General features: G+C 35.0%; 1 protein-coding gene across 3 annotated transcripts in view; it reads right to left on the bottom strand.

Moving 5' to 3' along the window:
• The window catches only part of Sec24AB (Protein transport protein Sec24AB), a 290,512-nt gene that overhangs the window by 178,145 nt on the left and 85,362 nt on the right, over positions 1-27,005 (bottom strand). For all 3 annotated transcript variants that reach the window (XM_090404311.1, XM_090404313.1, XM_090404312.1), the window contains 4 exons: positions 15,140-15,246; positions 14,507-14,609; positions 624-750; positions 411-520 (listed from right to left, as the gene is read on the bottom strand). In XM_090404311.1, coding sequence (XP_090260437.1) covers positions 411-520; positions 624-750; positions 14,507-14,609; positions 15,140-15,246 — 447 coding nt within the window. The remainder of the gene's footprint in view (positions 1-410; positions 521-623; positions 751-14,506; positions 14,610-15,139; positions 15,247-27,005) is intronic.

Raw genomic sequence — 27,005 nt, 5'->3', positions numbered from 1 at the left:
TTTCTTGAATTAGCTTTGATGTCACTTGTGAGATCCACCTCTTCTTTGACTTCTCTGCCACTGGGACTGATTCTTCAACTGCAATTCTCTTGTGGTTTGAATTTCAACTTGATACTGGCGATCACTGAGCTGTGACCTGATTCTATGCCTTCTTGACACATTCACCATATCCAACACTCATCTGCTGGAATTTTATATTACAAATTACCTTCTCATGCTTCAAGACAAACTCAAGTTTCATATGCTCCCATCCAAGTCATATCATGAGTTAAAATTAAGAACTCATGCAGTGAGATATCTGTGTGTGTGTAGAACAGAAATTCTCTTTTTTGTCTTTTTCAGATTATTTCCACACTTAATGTATGTGTGTGTGTAAACATATCATGCATATATTTATGAATGAAACCTACCATATAGTCTGAAGGTGCAATAAACTCAATAGTAGCATTACGCACTTCTGGTCTTCGTGAAGGATCACCATAAGTCCTGCTAACTGGATCATAGAGAAACTCTTCAGGCACTGCAAAAATAACAGCAAAACATTTAAAAAAAAAAACGATTAAGAATGTCAAAAAAAAAAGGAAATTTAAAAAATACAAACACTAAATGAAATTTCTACTCACAGTCATTTACTCTGAAACAAAGGTTGCATTTCCACCTCCTCTGATCTACAAAAGATACAAAAGGATTGATATATGTCCTGCAGCTACGACAGCGAACTATTGAGCTACACTGGATCACAGGTAAATGCTAAAAAAAATAAAATTGATAAAAATTTTCCAATCAATATAATATTTATTTCTTATTTATAGCTTTTTTTAAATTGTTATAAAAAACTAAAAGTTTTTTTTTACCATCCTTACACTGAATGCTATCCAATCTTATTCTTATTGAAAGAATATTTTTCACTTGGTTAGACTATAATAAATTTAGTTTAATCCTTTATCCAAGCGTGAGCAAACAAAGTATGCACCTGAAAGTATCTTCAGGACTGGGGTAAGGTGGTACAACACCAGGCAACTCCTTGCAAAGGTGGAGCAAGCTACCAACACTCCTATCTCAGTATCTCCCATAATGCAAAACATCTCCTTGCAGATATATATAATGTTATGCATTAAGGGAAGGGCCACTACCCAGACTAGTTTCAACCTTTATTGAGGTCTCTTCAGTGGGAGCCAGGCTCAAGTGGAGATACCAGGCAGAAGCATTAGCAAGGTCATCTCCACCAATAGGAGTTGTCAAGTTTGTACCACCTTACCTCAGTCCTGAAGATACTTTCAGGTGCAAACTTTGTTTGCTCACACTTGGATGAAGAATTAAACTAAATTTATTATAATCATATTCTTAAGGATTTTATCATTTAAATTTTATTGTTCTTCAATAAATGATCTTAAGTAAATTATCACTTCGAAAGCAGTTCGCAACCTCTTTCAAATTTCCAGAATAATAAATAAGGCATTCCTTCAAATTCCAAGCATTTGTCTTAATTAACAGTTGTTAATTAAGACAAATGTATTTAATGTGGGTTTTTTAATCATCTTCAGGTTTGGAAGTCACATTTAAGTGACTTATGCCTGAATCAGAAAATTTCAAATTTTTGACTGATTCGTATGTTATTATTATATCTCCAGGGAGTTAAGATCATTGAGAGAGGCCACACATTATCTACGCCCACTGTCATACTGTCTTTTAAACTCATCCACGCTATGTGCACAACAGGACAACTGTTCCATTCACTCACTGCTCTATGAGAGAAAAATCTGTTTTAGAAAAATATACCCAAAATTTCTAGAAAAATCTATCCCCTTCTTAACCATGAACAAACAGGTGCATCCAAGGCTTCCATGGATGCCCTGTATTGTGGGTCCCCAAGTTCCATATAACAAAAAATTTCCTCAGACGATATCTTAACACCCATTCAGAAGTTTATAGACCTCTATCATATCACTTCCTCTTTCTCCTACAAGTCTGTAGTCAGCATACTCTCAATCTGTCCTCATAATCTACATTCCATAATCCCAATATAATCTTTGCAATTCTTTGCACCCTTTCCACAGCTTCTTTATTCGCCTCCAAACATAGGAAACCAAATCCATGCACGATAATCCAGATGCGTTCTTATCAAGGCTTTGTAAAGAGGTAAAAGGATTTCCTTATCTTAACATGTCAATGTTTGTTTCAACATCACAACTATCCATCCTCTTAGATGTATTTGCAATTTTTGCTATGTGAGCTATAAACTTCAAATTCCTATCTGCCATAATGCCAATTCTAGCCTTATCAATTTCTTGTAGCATAACCCCCCACTAATATAGTATGCTGCTGGAAATTTCATCACTCCAAAGTGCATAACTTTACACTTGCTAACAATGAATTAACAGCTGTTTGCATTTGTCCAAATTTCTAGCTTATTCAAATCATTCAGTAAGCACTGATATCAGTAGCATCCCTGATTGCCCTTCCTATTTTTGCATCATCAACAAACAATTGAACATCTTCTGCCAGATCCTTCTCAAATACTATTTGAGTGAACAGCAATAGTCCTAAGAGGGCTGACCCTCAGGCAAACACTGGTCACCTTAAATATGGTAGATTCACATCCACTGTATGGTGGAAGTGATACCAGCTTGCCAGCCATCCACTTATCCAAGTCAAGAGGATGGTTGACTATATTCCAAACCCATAGTCTCTAGTTAATGCAACAGCCTTTCATGTGATATCCTAGCAAATGCCTTACTAAAATCCAATAGTATCATAGTGTATCCATTCCCTTTATCAACTTGACTATAACATTGTGATAAAATATGAGCAAATTACCAAAACATGACCTACCATTAGTAAACTCAAAATGCTTGACTCAATGCAGAGTAGAGCAATTACATTGATTAATAACCTCTCTCTTACCAACACACTCATCCTACTTTTGCACAGGCCTTTGGTTTCTGCATTATGTGTATATTCTATAAATATTTCCATGGCAAATGTTCATCTGAAATAGCAGTACTAAGTCCAATGGACCTTTAACCCCCATCAGCACGTCCCCTGGTGGCAGATTGGGGAATGCTTGTCATAGTTTACTATGAAGGGTAGTTGGGAAGTAAAATACCTCCCATGGACCAACAGGATAGCACTTTTTCATAGGCTGGCCTGGGAGCCCCCTGAAGGTGGCAGCCCCACCACTAAACTTGGGTGCTGAAGGCTAATCCCCCTAAAAACCTTAAAATTTCACACATTAAAAGAAATAAAGAGATAGCTGAACTGCCTAAATGGTTAACGACAAACCGAGGAAAAAGGTGCACAAGATACGGAACATTAAAAGTTTACACGAAAAAGAAAACAAATCAACAGAAGAATTTACAAAAATCGAGATCGGATCTCCTAGCAGTCACAGAAACAAAAAAGAAAGGCCAAGGTTGCCAGAAAATGAAAGATGGTTATATACTTTTCTATTCAGGGATAAACCCAAAGAATGAGGAAAACAAGGGGTAGCATGTATAATTAAACCAGATCTCAAAGAATATATTACTAAATGGCAACTAATAAATAAAAGATTGTTGACAATCACTATTATAAAATCATAGATTTTAAATCAGATAACTAAGTATTCACTGTAATTGTTGCATATAGAAAAAAAAAAGCAGTTCAAGGGCATATTATACTGCTAGGAGACCTTAATGGTCGGGTAGGGATTCAAGTAGATAAGGATACAAAAGTGTTGCAATCACAAGGAGAAATAACCCGTAATAATAATGGAGAAAGAATAATAAATCTTTGCCGTATAAATAATTTAGTAATAGCAAATACTATGTTCAAGCATAAAGAAATCCATAAGTTTACCAGAGAAGAGCCCAGGAGAAATGAAAAATCTATAATTGACTATGCCATCATCAGCAGATCCTACTAGAAGTATACAAAAAATGCAAGTCTATACAGGTCTTGAAATAGGCAGTGACCACTACTTATTAGTATTGGAAACGATCCATAAAATAAAAGTTGAAAAATGTAGAAAAAGTAGCAAGGGAATAAATGTTAAAATAAAGAACTACAAACTAAAGAAAGAAGAAAAGTCATTGAGTATAAAAGTAAAAGAGAAGATGAAAGAAGTAGAAAAAGAGATATATGAAGAACAAGACATAGAAAGTCTATGGTATAGGTTCAAAACACTTCTAGAAACAAGCAAAGAAATTTGGTGTATCGATAAATAATAAACAGAAGAAACATAAAACGCCCTCATTCTTCTTAAAACACAATGTTTTGAGAAGAATGAGGTCAGAGAAAGAATGACCCCACCCCCTAAATATTTATTTATTTTTGATAAATAAATATTTATTTTTGATAAAGTTTATCAAAAATAAAGATGGAAAGTTACTCACAAATCCTGAGGACATCATGGAAAGGTGGAAACAGTACTACTGGGAATTATTGGAAGATGCAGGTCATAGAAAAAATAGAACCCCTAAGAGGAAGATATGCAAGCAAAATAGAAGATCAAAGAGAGAAAATTCAGGAAAATAAACTGTTAGCAGCAATAAGTAAAATAAAACTGTGCAAATCAGCAGGCCATGATCAAATAACACTAGAAATGGTAAAGAATTTAGGAAAGAAAGCCATAAAATTTCTTTTACATCTATTCAATGTCATATGGAAAAAAAAAAAATTATTCCCAAAGACTGGGAATCTATATTTAAGAAAGGGGATAACTGTAAATGTATGTCCATATTTTAGAAGAGAGACTTAGGAAAAATAGAGGATACACTGGATGAAATGCAATATGGCTTTCGAGAAAATAGAAGTACACAGGATCTTATCTTTAGTCTTACACAAATATCAGAGAAAACACTGGAATATGGAAAAGAACTACATGGGTGTTTTACAGATTTCGAAAAGGCCTTTGGGTCCCAAGAGACATTTAATATGGCAAACATTAAAAGAAAAACAAGGTACAAGACAACATAATAGCAGCCATACAAAGCCTCTATAAAAGAAATAAAAATTATGTAAGAACCTGCAATAATAGATCAAAAGAATTTGAAATAAATGTAGGAGTACGGCAAAGCTGTATCCTCAACCCTCTTCTTTTCATTATACTAATGGGTGAAATTTTAAAGGTATGCCAAACAAAAAAAAAAAAAAGCTCCACCTAGGATACAGGAAACTGAAAGAAACCAGAATTTCACATACTTTTGCTGATGATGTAGTGATTCTAGCAAATACAGCTGAAGATTTGCAGCACAACATTAACATTTGGTATGAAGAAACAAAGAAAAGTAGTATAACCATAAATATAAATAAAACTAAAACAATGATCATATCTAGAAACCAATCAAAACACATAATAAAAATAGAGAACCATCAACTGGAACAAGTTCACTCCTTTAAATACTTTGGGATCATATCTGCAAGAAGTTGGTAGACTAGACATAGAAATTAACACAGGAATACAATATAAAGGCTTTTAAATCAAATGTAAACAAGTTTCTCCTTTCCTAACAGGATAACTGTGGGAACAAAGCTATTCTATGCAATGAAAGGCCCATTCTTAGATAAGAAAGAAGTTACCCAGAATTCCAAAATGGCAGTGTACCATTCAGTGTTTGTACCAACATTGATATAAAGTTGCAGGTGTCTTGCCGTTTAACACCAGGAAATGCAAATAAACTACAAACAATTGAAATAAAATATCATAGGAAAGTGGCTCAAAAAACAAGATTAGATTGAATAAGAAATCAAGCTATAAGAGACAATCTTCAAGTTTCACCACTGAACCAATTCATAACATAAGCCCAAATGAGGTAGGTTGGACATCTTATTCGAATGGAAGAAGAGTAGCAAAAACTGCATATGAAAGCCAGAGAATAGGAAAAAGAAACAGGCAGGCCTAGGAAATGCTGGCAAAAGAGGAGAATTAACTGGAACAAAGCAAAAGAACAAGCCTTGGACAGGAACGGCATGGAAATCTCTTTGGCAAAATCTCGACACTTAAAAGAAAAGAGATCACAGACGAAGAAGTTCATTAGAACACATACAGCCGCTACTCAACATCCCTTCACAGTACACCTTGAAACCCACAGAACAAATTTCTTTTCCTCCTCCTTCATCTCTGCTACTGCTGTATTGTGAAACAGTCTTCCCCTTGATGTGTTTCCCAAGGAATACAATATACAGGCTTTTAAACCAAATGTAAAAAGTTTCTCCTTTCCTAACCCACTATCTACACACAGTATTATCATACTATAGGTTGATTAACCAATCTCTCATATATGGACTCAACATAAAAAACAAGCTGTTCATTACAGAGTACAGCTTGTCTATGAACCCATTTCTGTATGCAAATTCTTACCACCACACCAGAGAAGATGATAAGATTCAGTACTCAGACATCGAGTTTTGCACCATCCTTGTGCAATGAGACTATCATACATTCTTTCCATTCCTGTGGTATTTATGCTGAGCTAATACACAAGCTAAACAAACATGTCAAAGACCTAGCCAATTTGGTTGAACATTAGTTTAGCATACATACTGATATTCAATCTGTCCCTATTTATGAATTCCTATCCAGTTTATGCAAAGTTCTTCAACCTTATTTCGTGCATCTCTATCTCTTCAAGCAGTGTAGTGATAGCATTGTGCATCATGTTAGATATGCAGATCTCGGCAAAGTGAGCACTGATTATTTGAACAATCTCATCTTCTGACACAAGGGTACCATCAGCATTCAATAATGTTATTCTTCCACATTCATTCTTTCTTTTGCTTACAGCACTGTATTAAAATTCTTTCGGGTTGCCTTTAGCCTGCACAGTCAATTTCTTTTCATGTTCCTATTTAGTTTTCTGTACAATACTTGCAACTAAATAAGAGTTTGAAAAGTTCTCATAGCAATAAATTCTCCTTCATTCTCTTTGAGCTATCGTAATGACAAATGTCAAAGCAAACTACCACATATTCTGGATAACATTATTCTCAAACCTTCAAACCCAGCTGTGCCTATTATAACCTTGCACCAGTTTTTCTCACCTCAATTGAGCAATCATGTATGCATATATACAATTTTAATAGTTCCAATATTTCATCTGTCAGAAACATCTAAGATACAACATAAAAATTGTGATAATACACATAAGAGATATTTCTTTCAAGTTTTGGCAATTTTTTCTGAGGTGCCCCAGATATACGGAAGAGTAATAGCATTACTATAATCTATATATTGCTATATTATATTACTATAGATTATATTGCTATAATCTATATATTGAGAGGAATGTGAGGTAACTAACTGCCTATCTACAATTTTCCTCCAAATCAGTCTGTTACCTGTCAAGACTCCACCATTATCAGATCTTATATTTCTGTCTTCTAAGGCACTTTTTACCATGTCAATTCACCTATCTCAGTCTTCCTCTGGGTCTTTTTCCTGCCCACCTGACAGAGAACACTTGTTTTGCTAATCTTTCCTCGCCCATTCTGTTTAAGTGACCATACTACCTGAGAGTAGCTCTGCTACCGCATTCCTGGATGCTGGCAATGTCAAGTTCTTTCCTAATATCCTGATTTTTAATATGATATTGCCATTGATGCCATCTGTTCATACTCCTAATCTTTCTCAGGACTCTCAATATCTATTGTCTCTAGTCTTTGGTGAAGTGTTTTACTTCCGACCCAGCCCTCAGATTCATAAGTTAAAATTGGTTTGAACACTGTCTATATAGCCAATTCAGTGTTTTGACTAATTTCTCTCTTATTCCATATAAATTTATTCAGTTGACTTCCTACCACACTGGCTTTGTTGTTTCTGTTATTATTTTCCATATTTAATTTACCATCTCATATCATCTTCCTTTTTTACCCTCTTTTACCTTGTGGTGTCGAAGGTTTATTAATCATTGGACCTAAACCATTCACAGTATAAGGTGGTCAGCCCTATGCCCTGGTGTATCCTATGTCCTGTAGTGTTGAGTTCTCAAGGCCAATTTGCCTGCTTTGCGGGATGAAAAACCTCAGGATAAACTGGGGAAAAAACCTTACTGTCCACGCCCAAGACCGGTTAACTTGGCTATGGCTGAGGAAGATCCTTCGGCTCCTCACATCACTTTAATTTACCATCTTTACTAAAACTGTGCCTATGTAGCTGAAATGTTTTACTTTTTCTATAGGTTCTCTATTCACAATGCAGTTGATAATTTCAATGTTTGTGTCCATTTTCACTGTCTTCATTTTGTTATTACTGATTTCCAGTAGCTGAAACCAGTATGTTAACATCTTAATTACATTCATTCTCTGGCTGGTTTTTCAGCTCTTTCAGGACGAAAAATCTGAGTTGCTATTGCTAAATAGCTAGCAACATACACTAGTGGCCAAAATTGTGGAAACCTTTTGGAAAAAGTGTATTTCTGAGGTTTGATGGCTCATAACACCACTTTTGTTTGGTGTAATACCATAAAATTATATATCAATGGAAAGATAATTTAATCAAGAATGTAATGCAACAAAGCTTGTTCAATTATCTGTATTCTATTAAAAGTTATAGCAAATAACCAGAAAAAAGAAGCACAACTTGATTAAGTTGATATGAAGTAGCTTTCCTTCATTTGAATGTAGCCAATGAGCATGAGTGTTTAGAAAGTCAATCAGGTGTCATCTTGTTTTGGCAATCAGCCAATAGGGTCACCAGTAGGATTCAGCTATTGATGTCATGTATTGTAGCTGAGAGGAGGGCATTTGTCAGTGTGTTATGTGATTGCTATCAAGTTGGATGGGTTTTTTTTTGTGTTCTTTCATTTAGTCAGCTTGTAAAATGTAATAAAATTAAAGAAATGGCACAAAGAGTTGACTGGTCACCCAGAAAGTGATATAAAATAGTACTATTAAGTGAACAATGATGCTACAGTTATGAAGAAATTAGAAGAAAAATTGGTGGAAACTTAACCAAATGTGGCATTTCTAAATTTTTGAAGAGGTATAAGGAGACTCAGTCACTACAAAACCAGACTGGTAAAGGCAGGAAAAGGTGCACAACAGCAAGTGATGATAGAAGAATTGAGAGACTGTGCCTATGTGACAGAAGAAAATCATCTGGGTGTATACAAGATGAAATGGAGCAATACAGTGCAAAGTTGAGTGCAAGGACTGTTCGGCGCAGACTGCAGGAATTTGGTCTATTTGTTAGAATTCCACGAATAAAGCCATTTTTATCTCTCAAACAAAGGTTGAAAAGATTAAACTGGGCTAAAACCCATGTTAACTGGACAGTGGAACAATGGGACGGTGTTATTTGGAGTGATGAGACCAAAATCTCCATTGGGTAGAGATGGCATAAAATACGTAAGGAGAAGAATCAGAAGATTTGCATCCTGATTGCATTACACCTACTGTGAAACATCCACTTAGTGTTATGATCTGGGGTTGTATGAAATCAAAAGGTGTGGGCAGAATTTGCATGATTAATGAGAATATAAATGCCCAAAAATACATAAATGAAATACTTGAGCCCAAACTGAAGCCTTCTGCATGTGATCTTTTCCAAGATAATGAAGCATTTATATTTTAACAGGATTCAGCTCCATGTCATGTTGCTGCTGTGTGCAAAAAGTGGTTTCAAGATAATCATATTCCACTGCTGGAATGGCCTGGGAATAGCCCAGACTTTAACCCAATCGAAAATCTATGAAGCCGACTAAAGAAACTTGTTAGTCAGAACGCAGCAATAAAACCCAATTAATAGAAGCAATAATTCAATCTTGGTTTTACATTATAACAACTGAAGAACTAAAAAACTTGGTTCACTCCATGGGGAAGGCGTTGTAAGGCCATAATTAATGCTAAACATTACCCAACTAAGTATTAACTCACATTGTGAGAATTTTTGTATATCTCATTTTTTCTATGTTTCACTTTTCTTCTTTATAACTACTCTTCTAATAAAAAATCCTTCATAAAAGTTATTGCATTTATTGGATATGATTGAGACATACATTCTTGATTAAATTATCTTTCCATTGATATATAATTTTATGGTATTACTCCAAAAAAAAGTGGTGTTATGAGCCATCAAACCTCAGAAATACACTTTTTCCAAAAGGTTTCCACAATGTTGGCCACTAGTGTAGCTTATGCTGCCTAGGCAAAATAATAAGCAAATTTCTGTCAAAGAATTAAGTATATGCTTCTCGTGTAAACATCTTTTACCATCCATTCACAATATTTGGAAACAGATCATGTTGTTTTGTAATTCTTGGCCAGTAATTTCTTGTAACATATGACAGTTTATTTTAAAGCCACCATAATTCTAAGTTTTGTGCTTGAGCAAGTTTTTAGTCACTGGTAGAAGGAGCTGATTGAACCTGAAACCTGACCAGTAATATAACATTCTATGTAGGTGAGCACTTAATATCTTGGAGGAGGTAGAGCAGGTGAGAGATCTGAGGGTGATTGTGGACAAGGACCTAAAATTTCAGGGTCATATTGCTAAAATTGTGAGGACAAAACAGCAAATAATGGGAATGATGTGAAGGGCACTTGTAGAAGTAAGGATGTTATGGTTCCATTCTATAAGGCTTTAATTAGGCTACATATGGAGCCATTTCAAATACATCATGAAAAAGATGATGCACTGGAAAAGGTTTAAAAGACTAATTGACTAAGACAGTTTCTGGTCTCTGAAATGTTGAATATGAAGACAATGAGAAAACACGATTTGCAAAAACTGGTGGATAGCAGGAGAGGGGATATGATTGAGACATACACTGCTTGGAAAGATGTCAATGGACATGCCCATGGGCAAGATGCATTATACCACATAAAGAGTCGTGTGTTTGTAGCCAGTGTGTGTGTGGATGAAATGGCTGTGAGAAAGGAACTGATGAAGTTTAAAAGGGAGACACTGTAATAGGATGCCATGTTGCAGGCCTATCTGTTTGGCAAAGTGTTGACAAATTGGGCCATCCCAGATCAACAATCAGTGTTACCATAGAAGTACAAACAAGCATGGGTTTCCATGGTGCTATCCATAGTGGACAACCCACCACACTCATTGAACATGACTATAGGGTGCTACGAAGGGTAATATGTAAAACCACCATTCGCAGGACAACACACTGAATGTGGATTTCTGGGTATCAAATGGAACACGAATCTGCACAAAAACATTCTCAACCAAGGCTCACAATGTGAGTTTCCATGGTAGGACAGCAATGTGCAAACTGCATTACCCAAACTAACATACAGCATTGTCTTTAGTGCTGCAAAGAGCATTTACAGTGGGATGTGGAAGCTTGGAAAGCTGTGTTATGGAGCAATGAATCACTACAACCGCTACCAAGCAGATGGACAGGTAGGGGTGCGGCGGATGCCCAATGAACGTCTCTTACTAGCATGCATAACCCCAACTATGAAATGCAGAGCTGTTGGTGTGTGATGATGTGGTCCAGTTTTTGCTGGTTTGGCATTGGACCTCTATTTGCAGTGCCATGAACACCAAAAGGTATTCTGAACATTCTGGATAATGCAATGCTTCCTACTTTATGGCTTGTTTTTGTAGAAATGTGCTTGTTTCTACAAAAGTAACCACTGCTGTTTCTTTCAGCAAGACAATGCACTGTGTCATAAGGCTGCTACTGTAACTGAATGATTTTCGAACATGAACATCACCACGCTTGACTCACCTCAAACCTACTGAACATCTGTGGGATGAAACAGAGCATCAAGTGAGGTTAAAGGATGTTACCCCACAACAGTCCAGGACCTTATTACATGCCTACAGGAAAAATGGTCCAAAATTCCCATTGATCACTATCATACACTTATAGGATTGCTGCCGTCATCATAGCAAAAGGAGGTCCTACATCTTATTTAAGTGGGTGTCATGGCTGTTTGTTTCTTACACTATGGTTCAGTCTACTTCTTTCCAAGCAGCATATAAGTAGTTAAGGGGTTATTACCACATTAATGTGGAGGTTTTGCATAGAATGGGTGAAGACAGGAGAGAAGAGGTCAACCCTGGAAGCTGTATAAAGAGACTGAGCAAGTTAGTGAGGAGCAGGTTTTTTTCATTGACAGAGTGGTTAGTGATTAAAATGCATTGTCCGAGAGCATGGTATGATAAACTGTGTAATGTCATAGCGGACACTGCTACAATGAGTCTTTTGATTCCATGGAGGTTTGTGGTGGTGGTGATGATAATAACAAAGACATGGAAAAATGATACATGTATTTATGGTGTACTGTGTTAGAGAACATGTCACGTACTGACTTGTGAATAAGTCAGTACGTGACATGTGACAGAATTTTGACTTGTGAACAAAGAATTTTCCTGTAAAGCTTTTTTTTTTTTTTTTTTTGAATTAGACCAAGATACTTAAGTTGTCTAATCATAAACAGATGCCTGAATAGCAAACATACTGGGAGATGAGGTTCACTTTGTTGCAGTCCTCCCTCTGAATTATTAATTGCCCCAACAGAACAATGTCTATAGTTAGTACACATTAACTACATAGTTGCTTCAATTGTGAGTGGCCACAATCCAGCCTGAGCAGCCATAATCCAAACATCACATTCGTTTAATGCAAGGATTGGCAACCTTTTCAGGGTCGCAGGCCACATTCAACTTTTATTTTTAATAATCAGACCGCAAGCATTTATTTAAGAGAAAATAGTGAGTGAAAAAAAAAAAAAAAACTTAAGTTATCAATTTTTATTGTCAATCTTAAAAAACACAGAAATATTTAAAGTATGAGAAATGAAACAAGCATGAAAATGAAACACAATAAAAAATTATCACATAAAAACAAAGTAATATAGTTTATCCATAACAATATATACATGTCTCCCTGCTTAATGTGATTTTTGTGATTGTTTTCCCTTAGCCAGATTATCTAGATCCACTTTATAACCTGAGGTACAAATTCGAATCAAAGCATGCAAATGTTCAATCAGTCGAGAAAAAAATTATTTTTTCTAAAACTCATGGCAGAAAATGCTTATTCGCAAATGTAGGTGCTTCCAAATGAGACTATCATCTTTGCAAAACTGATTAATCCTTCAATTTTTTTTTTTTTTTTTTGTAAGCATCGATCAATCAATGTCAACATTAGAAGCGTTCACACATAATCACATTTCGATGCTATTTTTTATGAAAATCCACACATCTTGTTGAAAATTCCACTTGTAAATCTTCAATAATACCAGCAAAAGTTTCCTTTTGTTGGTATTTCCAAATTGCATGGGAGATATCACTAAGTATAGGTATAAAATTATTTTTAATTTATTATTCATATTATAAAATGTATTATTTAAATAATTCAACATACAGGACACATGCCATGTAAGTATGGTCAACCTTTTATGGGTCAGCAAAAATGCACGTTTGGGCCGCATGTGGCCCACAGGTTGCCGATCCCTGATTTAATGGATGAGTTGTTGCCTACCAAGCATTAAACTATCAAAAAGGGGGAAAAAAATTTTGGAGCAGAGGTACTGCGACCAAGTGGGTCCCCAGGTGGAAGATAGGGTAACGGCCATTAGAAATGGTGGTTGGCTGCAAATACCCAATAAGCAGTTCCGGAGGCCCTAAGATGGCAGCCCCGACATCCCAAAAGATAACAAAACGGAATTGGAAAAAAGGACTATGAACTGGATATGGATCGGAACAGTAAACATAAGAGGCATCGATCACATAGAATGAATGAGGATAGATGGCTGAATATTGCCTGGAAATATAAACCAAAGGGACATCGATCAAGAGGAAGATCCAGGAAAAGATGGGCAGAAGACTTTTTAAACCATTGAAAACGTTACAGGCAAAATTGCCTAGCAAACGAAGCCAAGAAGAAGAAAAAAAAAAATGGCATGGTTTCACTTGAGCAACCATGTTACAGTTGAATACATTCAATGCGGTTTCAATTGCAGGATTATCTGATATCCTCTGAGGAGCAAGAGCAAAATGCTATGAAGATACTTTAATGTGGTTTGTTGTTTTGCTTTGCCACAGGTGAAAAGAGGAATGCATGATTTTTTTTTTATCATGAGGAAAAACTTGAGCTTTTTTTTTTTTTTTGAGACTTGAAGTCTGCCTTGTCTTTTGATTTCCAATCAGTAGGCTGTGGGAATCCAATTGCAGACATGAATGCTTGCAAAGTCTTTAGGTGATAGATGACGTCAATCATCTATCATGACAGGATGACTTGCTTATCTGAGGCCTGAAATAGCTTGCTCAAATAAAAGGTGCCTACCTGAGCTTTAGTGCAAGATTTCTGTATTTTGGTACACACATCCACTATTGATGTATAATAGGTGTACACTTTTTCACAAGTTTCTATGATCATATCTCAAAAATATACTATATGTGTATGATAGCAATTCCCTTTCTTAGTATCCAAAACAGTAAAGGTTAATACAATACATATTAGAAGAGGAATTATTAAGAAATCCTTAATACAATACAATGATTAATAACTAAATGCAAACACTTATTATTCTGTACTTTTAGGTTAGATATATTATTACTTACGCTAACATCTCTAAATGGATGAATAAGAATTCCTAATGGAAGCCTTGACTTTTGGAGAAGAGAATTGGTCTCTGGAATTTTTGTAAGTGTGCAGCGAAAGATACTAGAAAAAAAAAATTAATGGAAAGTTAATATGTTAAAAATTTTAGTCAGTAAAAGCATCTTTTCAATGAAATTCCTGAAAATCTCTTGATGAAAGAAGTTGTCTTCATTATCAAATGTTCATGAGATATTTTTAAGAATGGTTTAATGAAACAAAAACACAAAGTTGAAACTAGCGGCAATTAAACAATGCATATATATCTGAGACAAAAATAACATTCTGGTTCAATATTAACACAAATGTTTTGTTTCAACTCAAAGCATTCTAAATTAAAATTATTTGGACAAGAAAGAATGCCATCACTAGCACTCATAATCAAAGATCACCAGCAGCAGAATTTTGAATATTCTGGTTTCCTTTACAGAACTGTATTCAACAGTTTATAAAACTGCCAAAATAATGTATATTCTCAAAGGAAAAGTTTTGAATGAAACTTGGAAACTGATGATAAATCAGCTTCTTCAAAGGCATTTCACAATTTACTTTTTTTTTTTTTTTTTTTTTTTTGTATTATCTTAAAAAATACTTACTCTGGACTACAGTTTGGCCTATCCTCAGGAACAACTGGCTTTGGTGGCTCAACTGAAACAGGTGGCAGTATATTCCTATCTTGAAGCAAATTAATGCTATCATTACCCTAAAAAAATAAGATGCATAAATATTTTAAATACAGATTTCATAGTTGTTAAAAAAAAAAAAAAAAAAAAGCTCAGTCATTCATCACCACACCTGGAATGTATTAAAGCTGTTTAAACACTAAAACATTTATCAAGAAGCCAATAAATACTGCTTACTTTCATTCACCTTGTGAAATTAAAAATCATTTTTAAAAAATGCTATAGAAGCATTTCAGTTAAAAAAAAGTTTTTTCTCATTTTTTTTTAAATTTTGCAATGCAATTTCTTTTCCTCTAAGTACATAAATTATTGGAATGTTTTATTTTAGAGCTAAAATATTGAAGCATCCATGGACTACAGGGACATTATACATGTGTCACTTAAACTGAATACCAATGACACTTCTGGGTGCAGTGAAATTGTCACCTGAAAAACATCATTTTTAATAATTATGTTCTGAACACCAGCACACCCCTGTAGTACAGTCAACAGTAATCACGTGCACTGGATAGATGTCTACATTCTGAATTTAGTCAAAAACAAGAACATTTATAAAGGCTTTTCATCAAACCAAACTAAGATGAGTTTGCCAGGATCACAAAAACATGGTAAGGTTTTTTTTTTTTTTCCTCCTGCAAAAATAACCAGAACACACTTGTTGAAGATGTAGATCAGAGATAGGATTAACTGTCCTAACATTAGCAAAATTACATATATAGGAACTCAAGGTACCACCCTATGCATGGTAGCCACAGTGGTTGTAAAAGGCCACTGTGGCTAATATACAGGGTGTTCGGGATAAATTTGACATATTTATAATTAATTATATTTTTCCGTAAGTTACATGTATTAACACAGACTTCTCTTCATTTAAAAGTTTGGACCCTTCTTCATTCATATACAAGATGTCAGAAAGGATGGATAGCTGGAACCCACCTGAATCATGGAAGAGAATAACTTGTATCATGATGATTCGTGCCCGCCATCAAAATAAGGATATTACGACTGCTGCCCAATGCTCCCTGAATACAGTAAAAACAATCAGGCATGAACTAGAGACTTGCAATGGTGACTACGAGGATGTAGCAAGAAGAAAGATCCCTAGCAGACGATCTGATTGCGTTCGTACAGCAGAATTCCTCGCAAATCTGCAGGAACAGGTGTTGAAGAACCCTGGCATTGGAATTCGGGCTTTGTTCGTGGAGTTGCTAACTGTAGTCAAGCCCTGGATAACAAGGGTAGCCAATGGTAGGCCGTATGTATGGCAGCAGGATTCGGCCCCTTGCCACACCTCTGGGAAAAGTCAAAAATGGTTGTCTGAAAATTTCTACGACTTCACCAGTCCAAATGTTTGGCCTCCAAACTCCCCAGACCTTAACCCCATGGATTATTTTGTATGGGGCGCAGTTGAAAAAGACACCAATCGCACTTCCAGTAATACAAAAGCCCAGTTAATGGATAAAATTAAAACAGTTTTTGCGGCCCTTCCCAGGGAGACTGTAGCATCAGCTTGTTCGAGGTTCCGAAGCAGAATTGAAGCTGTGATCGATGCTAATGGTGGTTATTTTGAGTAAATCTTGTTGATAGTATTGTAATTAACTCTGCCTGTAATGTTTTTTTGTCAATTCATTAAATTTAATAGATACAAAGAAGATTTTCTTTTTCCTTACGAAACTGTCAAATTTATCCCGAACACCCTGTATAAAGATAATCATGATGCTTTTAGTTATCTATGAACATATAATTAGCTGATCAATAAAGTGATCAATTTCCATCACAAACAAAAAAAAATTTTTGGATAGTGAACTAAACTACACTATGTACACTATATAAAAAGGGATTTAAAGCACAGGTCAATTTCTGACCAACAATAATTTGCATTCATCCAGAATTTAAAGAAAAAATTCATTGATTCTCAAAATGAATCTGAAGTGAAACTGGTTACTGTATAAAGAATTCTGAACTGGTTCTACTAATGAACAATATATCCTAACTTATATATATATATAATCAATTTTTAACTTGGGGATACTGTATATTAGGGTTACCAAGTAATTTTATAAGCTTGGTTATTTAACTCCTAATCCCAAGTATGCAAACAATTAAGTTTGCACCTGAAACATAGTTCAAGTCTAAAGATGGTACAACACCAGGGCAACTCGTAAAGGTGGGTAAAGCTCTGATCACTATTCTTATTATTTTCCCATAATGTAAAGCACATCTCACTAAAAGATGTATACCACAATACATTATGGGTGGGGTCACTACCCAGACCAGTTGCAACCTTTTTTGAGGTCTCCTCAGTGAGTAGCTAGACCCTAAATACCAAGGTTTTAGTAATACAGAGCCTTATCAACTTTACTTATAGAAGTTGCTACAAGGTGTTTTTATTTTTAATAAGAATCTCTGGAGAAGATATAGATGTAATTAATTTTTTAACTTGGGGATACTGTATAATATACAGTATCCCCAAGCTACAGTAATATACAGTATATTATAATATACAGTATCCCCAAATTAAAAAATTAATTACATCTATATCTCCTTCAGAGATTCTTATTAAAAATAAAAACACCTTGTAGCAACTTCTACATGAGCATAGCAGGTACATGAGCAATATCATGAGCAACTGAAGTTGCTCATTCGAACCAGTCAGATTTATTTGAAGAATTATTTGAATATGCATCAGCAGGTTGGTTGTCATACACATTCACTATTACAGAAGTATCAAGAATGAAGGCAATTTTTGGCATTAGAAATAAATAAGAGAAAAAAGTTGACATTAATGAGAGCTAGCTAAGACACATGCACTAAGAAAAAAGATGGTTATAAAAAAAAGGAAGTGAGAGAGAAAAGGGTAGTAGGAAAGAACTCCAAAAATAGTGGAACTAGTTTCCTTAGACAAGAAAATCAATAAATGAAGGCAGGAGGATAGGGATTATATAGTTGATGAATCAACTGAGGTTGCTCATTAGAACCAGTCAGATTTATTTGAAGAATATTTGAATAAGCATCAGAAGGTTGGTTGTCATACACATTCACTCTTACAGAAGTATCAAGAATGAAGCCAATTTTTGGCATTAGAAATGAAATAAGAGAAAAAAGTTGACATTAATGAGAGCTAGCTAGCTAACAGAAAAGGATATCCTTACGGGGGAGGATAAAAAGAACAAAAAGAGTAGGAGTACTGCCAGTGATTGCAAAAGAATTAAAACCAATTAAGAAAGAGATCACAAATGGTGGTAGTATGAGTGATATAGGATAAAATGAATAGCTGAATGCTGCCATATAGGATAAGCTCAAATGAAGAGGACTGTGTAATGCACAAACAGATAATCTGCTTATGCATTTCACAGAAAGATATCCATAATTCCATTTATGTGGAATTAATACTACATGTAAGACTAACATTATGTAACATTGAGTAATTTCAATTATGGGAATATGGACTGGAGAGAGAGGAGAAGCAAACAACACAAGGAAAAGAAATATATAGTTACTCATGAATAACTATCTTAACACGTTCGCTGCCACGCTCCTCAGGCATAGTTTGTTCCTGCATGCCAAGCCCTTTTTACGTCTTCAAGGTCACTACGAGTAATCTCGTAGCGTGCTTATCAGACAGAATTTTGTTTCATACACCAACTACGAGTAATCTCGTATTGATGAGTCAATGGTGTTGTGGCACGATCGATTGACGTTTCGGCAATGCATAAAAAACAAAAAACATAAATATGGCATGAAATTCTATGAACTATGTGAATCGAATGGATTGGTGATAAAAATATACAGGAAATTTATACAGGAAAATCAGAATCCTCTTTAGCAAAAATGGGTCATGCATATGATATTGTATTCCACTTAATGGAAGAATATTCAAACAAGGGTTATGTATTGCATATGGACAATTTTTATAATTCTGTAGCTCTAACGGAATCGCTTACCGACAGAAAATTTTACATATGTGGAACGCTGATAAATAATAGGAAAAACAATCCACCAGATGTTATTCAGAAGAAACTAAAGAAAGGAGAATTTGTCTGGCAAAGAAGAGGTCCTGTTGTATCAGCAAATTGAAGGATAAGAGGGAAGTTCTTTCCATTTCAAATATGCACAAATTTGAAATGGTTGAAACGCAAAATCGGAATGCTAAATTTCAATTAAAACCAAACATCGTTAGGGATTATAATTTGGCGATGTCAGGCACCGATCTTTCTGATCAAATGCTTTCTTACTATTCCACCTTACGAAAGACAATTAGATGGCCAAAGAAATTAGCAATACGCATTTTTGAGGTATACATTCAAAATGCGCATAAATTTTATAACATGATTGCTGGAAATGCAATGACTGTGTTAAAATTTAGAGATCAATTTATCTCAGTTTTTGTTGGAATGGATGAGCTTACAACATCAGAGAATATCAGGAGGAATCGGGATTTTCATTATTTGGAAATTTTACCACCAAGAGAAAAAAAGAATCACCCGACAAAGCCATGTCATGTGTGTACACGAAACAAACAAACACGCGAAACATGTTATTATTGTCCTGTTTGCCAGGAAAAACCACCATTGTGCATGGAAAATTGTTTTAAAATGTACCATTCTTAATTTGAATAAATTGTTTTTTTTATTTTATTGCTTGGTTTTTATTTTTATTGATTTTATTAGTTTTAAATTGATTTACAAATTACGTGTTATACTACGGATTAACTCGCGCTTGGCATAGGAGATTGGTAATCGACATACGAGTATATTCGTAGTTGGCTTCTGAGGAACATATATAACATACAATATTTTAGTTGAAATTATTTCCCATCTACCAAGCCCCCAGACGTGCTATCCGTTTTATTCAGAATCAAAGGGTCCAAATTAAGGTAAATATATTAAGGGTTGCCTCGTGTTTGACATAGGAGGTCCCTAAATCGACATACGAGTATACTCGTAGTTGGCTTGTGAAGCTCATATACGAACTACGAGTATACTCGTAGTTGGCAGCGAACATGTTAAGCAGCACATGATAAGATTCACAGTGTGAGAATCTAGTAGTAGCACTTCAAAACATGTATATAAATAAGGCAACTCTGTTTTAAATCTAACTGGAGAAAATGGTCAGATAGTATGAAGCTGGGAAACAGCAAATCATATGAAAACTTTGAATACTAGGGATGTAGCTGACTACATCCCTAGAATCAGGAGAATAAAACATGTGGGAGTTAAATGGACAAATCGAACCATAAAGCAAAAGCTACTACATACAAAGAAAATATTATAAATCCAATACTAGTAAAAGATGATGACCTAGCCCAAGAACAGTATAAAAAAAAAAAGGACAAGAGAATCATAGCCATGGTGAGGAAAACAAAATTAGCCTACAAGCAAAGATAAATCCAAGAAAATGTTTGTATAATGTGATAAGTAAATGGAACAATGGTCATAAAATAATCTTAAAAGAATATAGAAAGTAGAAAAGTGTGAGATGTTTTAGAAATAGTAGAGCTGTTTAAGTGATCACCTTAATAAGATATACACCCCAGAAAGACCCATTCAATGGAATTAGGTGAAAAAATAAAAGTGGATACGATGCAAGTATTAATTGCATCGTATGTTAACCTGCAATGAGTATTCGCTTGCAAGAATACTCATTGCAAGAGCTGTATTGTGAGTGGATGGGATTTCAAGGATGCTGAAGCAATGTGTAAAATTACCAGTGCTGGTGAGTTCTTCAGTTTGATCTGAACACAAGCACAATTATTAATGAGTGGAAGGAAACCAAGATAACTATCATACAAGGACGGGGTAAGACAGAAGCAACCAATTACATACTAATTAGTATCTCTGAATCGGTCAAAAAGATGTTGAGAGGCTTATCAGGATTCACATTCAGTCTTTATGTAAATAAAGACTTGATCCTCTATAGAGGATATCACCATGAAAAGGAAGGAAGATGATCAGTAAAAGAATCACTAATCGTCTTTTAGAGTTGGCATCTCCATATATTACTGTCTGATATACATGTCAGTGTCACAAGCTTTAATTAAATTTTTTGGCAAATGCTTTGGCAAAACAAAGCATTTGTTTTGCCAAAGCATTTGTTTTGTCATGTCTAAGCAATTTGCTCATATTTTATAATAATGTTACAGAAGAATGGGATACACTATGATACTGGTGAATTTTGCTAAGGCATTTGATAGGATACCACATGAAAGGCTGTTGCATAAACTAGAAAATATGGGATTGGAATATAAACTGTTAGCTTGGATTGGGTAGCTGACAGACATGTATCAGAAAGTGATATTACAGGGGATGTGGACCTGCCAAATTTAATGTGACGATTGGTTTGCCCTGGGGATCAGTCCTTGGACCATTGTTGTTTAATCTACACATTAATGATATTGGAATGGAGCTGACAAAAGATCTTCAGTTGTTTGCTGATGCAAAAATAGGCAGGTAATCAGAGATGCTCCTGATATACAGCATTTATAGGGTGATATGAAGAGGAAGGAAATGTGGGTAAAAGATAATGGCTGTCAATTTCATGTGAGTAAAATATAAAGTTACGCACTTTGGCATGATGTAATATCCAACAGTATACTTTATTGGCGGAATTATGCTTGGAGTAACTGATGAGGCTGGAGATCTTGGAATTATGGTTGATTGAAAGTTGAAGTTCAAAAGTTATATAACAAAAATTGCAAATACAACTGAGAGGATAATTGCAATGTTGAAACAAACACTGACATGTAAAGATATGGAAGTCATTTTGCCACTTGACAGGGTGCTAATACAACCACACCTGGATTACTGTGCACGATTTAGTCTCCTGGGTTCCAACAGGATAAAGAAGCTATGGAAAGGATGCAAAGAAGAGTTACAATGATGATTTTGGGATTATGGAATGTAGATTACGAGGATAGATTGAGAGTATGTGGACTGCAGACATTGGTAGACAGAAAGGGGGGATGATATCATAGAGATCTATAAACTTTTGAGAGGGAGTTATAGGATATCGATTGATAACATTTCTTATTATGTGGAAGGTAAGGGGTGGATAAGGTGCATCCAAAGTTTGCATGCAATTAAGAGGCAAACTCGCAGAAAACTGCAAGTGAGTTGAATTGTTTGCCTGTTGAATTAGTGAGTGGATCTACTATGAATAAGTTTAAGAGAAAGAATCACAGCTGGCATGGATGATGTGTGATATCCCTCAACAAGTTCTTGATTCCCTGAAGATCTAATAATAATAATAATTCAAAACATATTGCAATACAGTTCATATCCATTTCCCTTATCCAAATAATTGTATATTTGGTCACTATTATAAAACATAAACAGCAAAATAGGCTTGCAACTCTGATAGAGTGACTGACAGGTCTCATAATAATGTATGGAGGTGCCAAGTCTAAAAGGAAGGTGATCATTGTTCTGTACTTAAGCAATTGTTGTTTAACTTGCATAGTAATAATGGGACTGGTCTTGATAATATATAATTATTTGTAAATAACACAAAAGTCAGGAAGGGTGATATGGGACAGTTTCTATAGAAAACAATCCAATTATGTGAGTAATTAAATGTCAGTTCAATATCTCTAAGTGTAAGGTTGTGTATTTTGGATTGAGGACATGCAAGCAGAATATTATATTAATGGTAATTTGATGCAAATGATCAATGAAGCTAAAGACATGGGAGTGAATAGCAAATAGAGTTAAAGTTCAGAACCAGCAAGTGCTATACTTGTCATTTCATCCCAATGGATAAACGCAACACTGAAGAAGACAGCAACTATAGGAGTAAAAAATTATTCTTCCACTCTAAAAATCCTTCATGAGATCACATAATGAATAATGTGCTCAGATCACCTGGGTTCAGAGATGAGACAGAAAAAGATCCAGCCACTGGATGATATTGAATCTATGGAATTATGTATATGAGAAAAGACTTAGAGAATGGATTTCAAAGTTTGTGTAATAGAAAAGAAAAGACATACCAGAAACATAAATTGGTAAAGGGATCTTACAGTAAAGATGTGAGAGTTTACAGTTTGGGCATGGAGTGAAATGCTAAGTGAGTAATGGTTTATGATTAGGAAGAATGTCTGGAGTAATTACTTTGAAAGACTGTTAAATAGAACAAGAAGTGAAAGAACCATAGTAGAAAAGTTTCAAGAGAAATACAAACAGGAGTACATATCTTGAGTCGAAAAAGCTGTCAAAAACTTAAAATGTGGAAAGACAGCTGCAGAAGATGATATTTGACCAGAAATGCCCAAATATGAAGCTACAAGTTTTGCATAATTCAGAGAGCCTGATCAGAACAATTGGAGTAGAGCTATCATCGTTACCAGCTTTAAAAAAGGGAATAAAGCTGAATGTGAGAATTACAGAGGAATTTCTCTACTTAAGTGTCCCAAGTAAGATTTATGTACGCATACTTGAAAAAAGTGATGAAAAAATTATCAAAGAAAAACTGAGAGAACAATCTGGATTCAGACCAAATAAAAGTTATAAGGATCAGATTTTCACATTATGACAAATAGTTGAGAAATCATGGGATATAACAAAGATCTGTACTTAAGTTTTGTAGATTTGAAAAAGGCATATGACAAGGTGCACAGGGAAGAGCTTTTCAAAATTGATTGTATGTGGTAAACGGAACATTATACAAGACAATATAGTCTATATATAGGCTGTAAGTCAGCAGTTAAAATAGATAGAAAAATAGAAAACTTCAGCTGCATTCTGAATGGAGAACCTACAGAACAAGTAAAATATATCAGCTTTTTAGATACAGTTTTTAATGAGGATGGAAAGTTAAATCTAGAAATAAACAACAGAATAAGCAAAGCTGGTGAAGAAAGTTTTTAAAACTATTAAGAAAGAAAAAATGTGAGAGAATAAAAATTGTAGGTTTGCTACAGTACCAAATTAAGGAGGGCAATGATAGAAAATGAGTGCATGTGCAGGCTGTGTAGAAAAAATGGATGCAAATTTTTAGATATGTGGGGTGTGTGCTTGATGACAGAAAATATTGTATAAGAGGGATGGCCTGCACTTTAATTCATTTCGCATCAAAAGCCTGGAAAAATTACTTAATAGTATGAGAGCTAATGCTGAGTCAGAGAAACTAGATCATCAAGGGAAGAATAGAAAAAATATGTGTGAAAGATAAGCTGTGGTGTGCATATATGATAAAGATATGAATGGCTTCGAACATGGCTATGTATCTGGCAAAAGATAAGAAAAATATGCTTTGGGTTCGGACTTTTTGAGCATGTCTGGGGAGGGAAAAGAGAAAGTTCTACAACAGGGCCAAATAGATTGCATATCTAATTATAAGAATAGGCAAGGTGGTAATTTGTTATGTCTGCACACAAATGTCAGCAGCATCAAAAACAAAGGGGTTGAGAATTTATTAGAAATTCTCAACCCCTTTGTTTACTAATAATATCAAATGACATAAGTCCAGTTAGGGTAGAAATGCAAGAAAACAATGATGGTAACAGTGTCCCATATAGTGATGAGTTTGAGGCTATCTGGTGTGAAGTTGAGACTAACAAAATGCAATATATGGTGGGATGTTGCTTACAGACTGGTGGGTGAGTTGCAGGGGACGAAGAAATGCATCGCCAATTTAGTCTTATGACTACTAAACGAGTGATCCTTACATGTGACAATCCAAACATCGATTGTGTAGAGGGTAGAAATTTTATGATAAGAATGAACTGTTACAAGACAACTTTTTCAATCAGCATGTGAAAGAAGGAACTCGAGGTCCAAGAGTGTTGGATTTGTTCATAGCATCAGAAGGGTCTCTGTTAAGAATGACTATTTTACCACCAGTTGGTGACAGTGATCATGCTATGTTTTCTTGGGAAGTATCCAATTATATTGATGTTCCCATTAGAACAGATTACATGAACTATAAGGCTGGTTCAACTTAGGAGAATACTATTTTTGTTCCCATGGTATCAGTTACTGAATACCATGGGAAAAATATCAGTAATGCATAGGAATCTTTGAAAAAGTGCTTAAAGTTATGAGAGGCGGTATCTGAATGTATCCCTAGTGTTCGAAGAATAAATAGGTTGGGAGTGAAGTGGATGTGCAACCTTATTAAGCAAGAGAACCACAAGAAGATGATGATGTGGAAAGAATACCATGAGAATAAGAGTGAGAGAAGTTATGAAATATATAAAACCCAGACCAGAAAAGTAATGAGTATTGTGTGAAAAGCTAAATCAGAGTGAAAAGAAATTGGCTATGCAAGTTAAAGGCAATCCAAAAGAATTTTATCGTTATGCCACAAGCAAAAGAAAGAATGAATGTGAACGAATAACTATTGAATGCAGATGGTACTCTAGTGTCAGAAGATAATGAAATTGTTCAATTAATGAGTGCTCGCTTTGCTAAGATACATCAACCAGGTGTATGTAACATGGTGAACAGTGCTACTGCTACGTTGGATAAAGAGTTAGACTTGCATGAAAATGAGGTTGAAGAACTGTTGCATAACCTGAATAAGAATTTGTCAATAGGAACAGATGGAATATCAGCAGGTTTGCTAATGGAATGTTCAGCCAAATTGGCCAGACTTTTCACATGTTTATATAACTTGAGTCTCAGCTCAGGAATGATACCAAAAGAATGAAGGAATGTATGATAGTTCCATTATACAAGGATGGTGCAAAAACTGATGTGTCTAACTACCTATCTATCAGTATCTCAGGTGTGGTAGTGAAGATTTGAGAGGAGTTGATAAGAAATCACACATAGAAATGGGTAGAAAAACAAGCTATACTCTACAAGGGGCAGCATGGGTTTACTAAAGGAAGATCATGTTTTAGCAATTTACTCATATTTTATAACAATGTTTTGGCAAAGTTGAATAAAGGGAATGGATACATTGGATGACCTTGATCCTAATGCAGGAGTAAGAACTAAAATTTCTCCTTGGCTAGTAAGACTAGCTGCATATTTTGTAGTAGTTAATATTCACTCACAAATTTTAAATTAGCTAGATAAAAACTATTACAACATTTTCTTAATACATATTTTTGCTTTGATAGAGAAATAGCAATTTGAGCACCTAGTCAAAACAATTATTAAAAATTATCCTCCTCAAAAGTATTAGCATTATACACTAGGTCGTCACTTACGACCACAAAAAAATAATAAAGTAATGAATAAATTAATGATAAATCAGGCAGCTGCGCATACGATAACTATGGGATACGATAGTTATCGTACGATAACTATCTCTCACATACACTCAGTCGCTTTCAAGCATCTGTTGCATGTGGTACATTAATTAAAATTCTACTGAAATACTACCCATAAAATGTCTACTAAAAGGAAAATGCCTTCATCTACAGATATGCCAGCTAAGTCAAGGAAAACTATTGATTTAGAGTGTAAAATGAAAGTTATCCAGAAGTATGAAGGGCGGAAAGAAAGTGAATATGATAGCACGTGACTTGAAGTTATCACATTCCACAGTATCAACGATACTTAAGGACAAAGAAAGAATTCAGGAAGCTGTGAAAGGTTACACACCTATGAAGTCTACAATTTTAACCAAACAACAACAGGGACCCATCCATGAAATGGAGAAATTGTTGTTTATGTGGATGGAAGATTTAATACAGAAAAATTCACCCATGAGCCTTTGCACAGTGCAAGCGAAGGCTAGAAGTCTGTTTCAGAGTTTAAAATCATGTGCTGGAGACGATTACGCAGAAGCTTTTCAAGCTAGTACTGGATGGTTTAAGCGTTTTAAAAAA

Source organism: Typopeltis vanoorti, chromosome 14 (assembly GCF_054136105.1).
Source record: "Typopeltis vanoorti isolate ZY-2024b chromosome 14, IOZ_Tvanoo_1.0, whole genome shotgun sequence".
Taxonomy (NCBI): Eukaryota; Metazoa; Arthropoda; class Arachnida; order Uropygi; family Thelyphonidae; genus Typopeltis; species Typopeltis vanoorti.
Note: the sequence above shows the minus strand (reverse complement) of the source record. Positions and strands in the feature narration are given on the sequence as shown.